Source organism: Enoplosus armatus, chromosome 12, assembly GCF_043641665.1.
Source record: "Enoplosus armatus isolate fEnoArm2 chromosome 12, fEnoArm2.hap1, whole genome shotgun sequence".
NCBI classification, from domain to species: domain Eukaryota; kingdom Metazoa; phylum Chordata; class Actinopteri; order Centrarchiformes; family Enoplosidae; genus Enoplosus; species Enoplosus armatus.
The window spans coordinates 20,176,210-20,182,078 of record NC_092191.1 but is presented as its reverse complement, the minus strand read 5'-3'; the positions used below and the strand labels follow the sequence as shown (position 1 = coordinate 20,182,078).

Below are 5,869 nucleotides of genomic sequence, written 5' to 3'. Positions count from 1 at the left end.
TCTGCTGCACTCTATTGCTAGAAATTAGCGATCTTAAATGCATCACAGCATTTTCTTACATTTAAGTCGAAAGATGGTGCGTGTAAGACAGTAATATAGTCAATGTGAACATGAAAATGCCAGTGACCACAAACGTAACACAAAACCTGCACAACACATAAAAAGCAAAGTGAGTCAGTGTGTGGCTGAACTGAGATCTGAGTCCCCTCCCCAGTACATCCCACCCGCCCCTTCCCAGATACTGAGCTTTTTGTTCTGTTGTGCTGTTTTCATTAGGAAACTGGGCGCAACCAAGTCAACGAGGGAAAGGATTAGAGAGCAGGAGAGCGAACGCAGGGCAGAGACGGAGAGAGTTCTCACTCTGCTTCGGAATTAGAGGAGATTTGAGCTCCTGCCTTTTCACTAACACACTCTTCACTCTTCGTCCACCAGCTGCTCGCCAGGTTTCACCATGACCCGCTCCTCCACCTCCTCAGTTGGACTCATCCTCCTCCTGATTGGCTACGCTGCAGCAGGTAAGTTGGCTGTAGCTGGGTGTGGTCGGGAGGAGGGAGGGCGGAGGGGGTCACAGGTCAGACGGGAACCGTCGGAAGACACAAAGCTGGGATATCAGCTGAGCAGGTCAGGGTCGAAGGTGCGTTGATTTACTGGAACGGATGATTTACGGATCAGTGCAGTGGAAATACATTTTCTGATGATGTCTGCTTCATGCGTTACGTCTTTGTTGCATGGAGCAATGTGTCTTATATACTTCACAGATGTGCGTAAGTGTGTGTAGATGACGGCTGGATGAACACACATGAAGCTGAACTGACATCATGGGGGCACATGCACATACATTGCCAGCACATCTGTTACTAATTTCGCCGCAGCTCTGGCTACACTGTCGGCATGGTTTCAAACAATCCCTCTTTCCCTCCATCCATCACGTTCACCTGCCTGCTTCTGACCGACGTGCGTAGCTCTGCTTACCAGTTTCACCGAAGTCTCGATGGAAATTCACAAAAATGTGGGCCAATCCTCCGGAGCCAAATCTGTGAGTGACGGCCTCAAGTGTGAATTACACTGACTTCATTGTGCAAGAATGGCCAACTGCAGGAAGCGTACAGCAAAATGAGCACTCACCTTATGCAACAAGCAAGCAGGCGTCCACAGTTACAAACACACAAAGCATTTTGATCTCTTATCATATAAAAGCTTCATTTTACTTTAAATTCAAAATATATAAAGAAGCTGATAACAGTTTGAAGGAGGTTTCATGGCTGGAGGTTCATTATCTCAGAAAAGGGCAGGATGTAGCACTCTGTCGTTATGTGTGAGTCAAACCTTTTTTTTACTCGCAATGGGAACAAGAGGGGAAACACACTCTTTTCAAATGTTAATTTGTTGTTCGCTAAATTCACCGTTACAGTTGAGGTCGAAGCACTTAAGCAGCTGAGATCCGTTGAAGTGAAAGCGCTGAAAGCAGTGGAACTGTCAGTTGAAAAGTGTGAGATGAAAGCAGTTGCAATGTCAGTTAACGTGTGAGCCCTGAACGCCTTCAAAATGTCAGCTGAACCGTAAGCGCTGGAGACAGTTGAAGTGTGGTAGCCATGTAAGCACTAGCAGCAGCTGAAATGCCTCTTGCGGCGTGCGATCAAAGTAGTTGAACTACCAGTCGGAAGTAAAAACCAGTTGATGTGCCATTTTGTGTGCGTGCATGCTGAAAGCAGTCGAAATGAAAGTAAATATCAGCGTCAGTGTCAGTGTCAGTGTCAGTGCATGGTCTGAAAGCAGCTGAAAAGTGTGAGCGTTTAACGCAGCTGAACTGTCAGTGGAAGAGCAAAAAGTGAAGGAAGTTGAGATGTCGAGGGACATTCGCTGTTGCACATCACATGCTGGTATACTGTACACACATCTTAGTACAGGATTTTATTCTTCATTGATCCTGCTTGTAAAGCGCCTTAATGTTTTTTCCGGGGGCGCCTGTCAGGCCAGAGCTTGGTTTGTATCAACTGCACTGACTTCTCAATTTTGCACTCGGCTGAACTCCCTCTCTCCAGTGCACAAACCCACAGAACTAGAAAGAGCGGCGCGCGCGCACACACACACACACACACACACACACACACGGTCATTCACCTTTGTCCTCGGGTGGAGTCAGTGAGTCAGATCATCATATCTGTGTTTGCTGTTTCTGTGGCGCGCTCGGAGTGTTTGGGGGTCACTGTGTGATTTCTCAACATCCTGGAACAGTTCTGACAGGAGGGGGGCGGGGGGGGGGGGGGGTCTTCATGTGAGCTGGACAAAAGCAAAAGCCAACACAAACAAGAACAAATGCCTTCGCGCTGTTTGGAAACACAGACTGTAGCTTATTGCATACAAGGCAGACACTTCTTCCTTTCCATAACAGCGTTCACTGGGAACATCAGCACGTAGCATGTAGCTCTCTGTAGCAAGTTTCCCCCTCCTAAAGAGCACACACTGACACTTAGATGGAAGCACATCTGTGGTTTTGGGGTGGGGGGTGGGGTGGGGGGGGCTTTTTTCCTTCTTTTTTTTTTTTTTTTTACTGATCGGGAAACCAGCAGCACATTCTGTTACAGCTGAACATTGTGGTTGTTTTGAAATGCAACAACAACAACAACAACAACAAAAAAAAGCCCTCCAGATCCTGTGCAGGAAAATCATCTTCATGTCTTTAGCAGACTGGTAATAATAATAACTCATCTGTCACCGTCAAAGCAAAGCAGGCGAAGTTCAGCCAGATCTTCGTGCCCAGGGCGCACCGGGCCAGACATCTGCTTTGTTTCGCTCAGCGAGAAAATCAGATGAGCTTACCGCGCCATCCATCCACCCATGGCTCCGTCTCGGCCTGCCTCCTGCCATGTCGGCATAATGGAGCTTGTAAAAATGTTTCCGTGGGATGTCTCTGTGAAATCAAGGCAGCCTGATGCTAAGGCACGGCCGTACATGAGAGGACAACGTGCAGAATGCGATATGGGAATCATTTCTGGCCGACTCTGCGGGCGCAGCCTTCACTGCTTGAGGAAGACAAGATTTAAAGGGTCAGAGGTGGACTAAATGACGTGATAGGATGGATACTGTTTGCAGCGTGAGATCAGCAGAAAAAAAACGATTCCCGCGTCTACCCCTGTGTTAGCAAAATATGAAACAAATAAGGACATTAAACGCCTGCTCATAAAAGCAAAAAAAAAAAAAAAAAAAACATTTAGTCTTCGTCTTTGTTTTGGTTCATGCCAGATGTGAATATGGTGAAATTAACAGCTGTGAGCTAGAAGAGGCAAACCAGAATAGACCCAGAATGTTTCCCTGAAATGAATATTTCCAAAGGTGTGTACATGTGGAGCTCGGTTTTCCAATAAGGATGGTGAAACACCCAGGAGAGGACCAAATGAGTCATATAGAGCTACAAGACGGTGGGAAGAGGTAGGAATGATTCTGATTATTTAACCCAGAAAGCTTAAAAGTTGAACAATCTCATGGTGCTCAAATATAAGTGTCCAACATGATGGGGGATTTTAACCTCAAGAAAAGCAAAAAAAAAAAAAAGCAGTTAGTATATATATATATATATATATATATATAAAACTATATTAGTATCATAGTATTTTGGCTCACATGAAGGTACCAGCTCATTGCCTGTTGGCTATAAAAGAAACTTCAAGATGGGATCTAAAGTGTTTTTTTTGAGGAGGGGGGGGGGGGGGTTCAAAGAATGAGCTCCTGACTATATTTTTCCAGGAGAAAAGGTGAAAGCACATCCCGTGTTTGGCCATTGGCAAACAGCCAAGGTATGAGAAGAATGATGTTGACAAAACCCACTTTGCCGAGGCAGCCTTAGTATCATTTATGTTCAATAACAACACGCGCACTCTCTCAGGCATATGAGCTGCCCGCATACACTCCAAATGTTTCATCCGAGCAACAGCAACTTGCACCGCCGGCAGCATTCAGCAAATGAATGACAAGTTCTCTCATTTGTAAAGTATAAAAGCCATCAATGGGAGCTTGGCCTGCAGCCACTAAGGAGGTGTTAGAAAATGGAAGCGGAGTCCGGCGAGAGAATGCAAGCTTCCCCTCAAATATGCCGGCTTCAAAGAGAGACGGATAATTGGAAACATAACTGTGCGTGGGGGGGGGGAAAGGCAGCAACAATGTGGCCCTCCCCGCCCCGCCGAAGTGAAATCACACCAAGAGCATTATGGGTTCCCTCAGTGTGCTGAGTGTTGCACAGTTTTCATACTCATTTTAGACTCCACGCGAGCGAGGCTGATCACTCTCCTGCTATTGTGCATAAAATGGAGTGATTGTTTGAATCCAAAAAGTACATTTCTCGTGTTAGATTTGAAGACTTATCACACTGTAATTTAATTTGACTAACGCTAAAATAGACGTTTTCAGTTGTTTATGCCTTGTATTGTAGCACCGAAGACCACCTAAAGGAATAGTTGGACATTTTGCAAAAAGAAACTCATTTGCTTTCTTTCTTAAGAGTTTATTGATGAGAAGATTGATGTCTGCCAAATATGAAGCCACAGCCAGCTGCCAGTTAGATTAGCTTAGCATTAAGAGACGGGCACCTCATCTTTCGCCTCGACTCATTCGTCAAATCACGTGTTTGTTTGTTTGTTGTTTGCAGTCACACACACAAAATGAACACGCAGTAAAGCTCACTAATTAACACATTATTTCTTGTATCTCCTGGCCAGGGAACGTGACGAGGTTTACATCCTTGTATTGCTCCTTTAGTGGGCAACCAGATTTGTTTGGTGTGCGGAATCTGTGTTTTTGGTTTAAATCTTGTGCGCCGCTTTCCTGAATAGATTAGAAACAGGAAATGCTCTTTTTGAAATCAGTCAGTGTCAGCGTATGATCAGCTTTAATGCTTTTTCTTTCCAGTTTTAAACGGATTGTTTGCCATTAGAAGCTTACATCATACGCTGTAAATTCACTATGCATCTTTTATGTTTCCAGGACCTGGGCCCGATCTACGGCCTCGAGCGGTGCGTTCAAGTGCCTGTCAAGAGCACAACAACCTTCACAGCCGCCTGGATGTCGTGGAGAAGGTGCCGTTTCCAAACCCGCCTCACATTCAGCCAGTCAGTGGATTGTAACCATCAGGATTTGGGATGGGGTTTTTTTTTTTTTTTTTTGGTGCTGTCATCTTTAATATTAAATGTCAGCTTTCTCTCCATCTTAGGCTGCCAAAAAAAAAAAATCCTCAGCATTTCCTTTCAAGGATAAGATGTCGACAAAGCTGTGGCTCACTGCCACATCCACAGTCACTTACTGTGCGAAAAAAAACTCCTATTTCTAGAATTTTTCCAAAATGCTGATAACTTACTCCACATTCATCTCATCTGACAAACCCCACAGTTACAGTACTCTGACCTTACCTTACCCGCTGTTTTGGGCAACTGTATTATTCATACGAATAAGCGATTGTATTATTCATGAGTGATTATTCTATTATTCATACTACAACTTATTAATGTATTATTCATGTGTCAACCGCACAACTGTGTCTTCTCCTCTCCTGCAGAAAGTGGAGGACACAGTTGAGAAGTTGGAGGTTGAGCTGGCTGCTCTCCTGGACGCCATTGAAGCCCCAAAGTGGAGCCCCCTGTTGGACAACACAGGAAGGACGGCTGTGGATATCCTGGAAGACCCGGGGCAGAGGGGCCAGTCGTGAACTAACCGCGAATCCATGGAGGAGGGACTCGAGACAGCTCTTGAACTTGGACTTTGAAGGATTGAATCGGTTTCCATGGCTTAAGCGCAAACATTTAAAAAAAAGAAAGAAAAAAAGATGTGTTTGCATATACTGTATCTGTATATCAAAATGAATTCTTTTTATCTTAAACGA

At 44.9% G+C, this 5,869-nt stretch overlaps 1 protein-coding gene across 1 annotated transcript; it reads left to right on the top strand.

The window, feature by feature from the left end:
* The first annotated feature begins 316 nt into the window (after positions 1-316).
* LOC139294681 (placenta-specific protein 9-like) lies at positions 317-5,869 on the top strand. The gene is made up of 3 exons (XM_070916604.1): positions 317-515; positions 4,978-5,069; positions 5,546-5,869. The coding sequence occupies exons 1-3, from the start codon at positions 452-454 to the stop codon at positions 5,693-5,695; spliced, it is 306 nt and encodes a 101-aa protein (XP_070772705.1). The 5' UTR covers positions 317-451; the 3' UTR covers positions 5,696-5,869.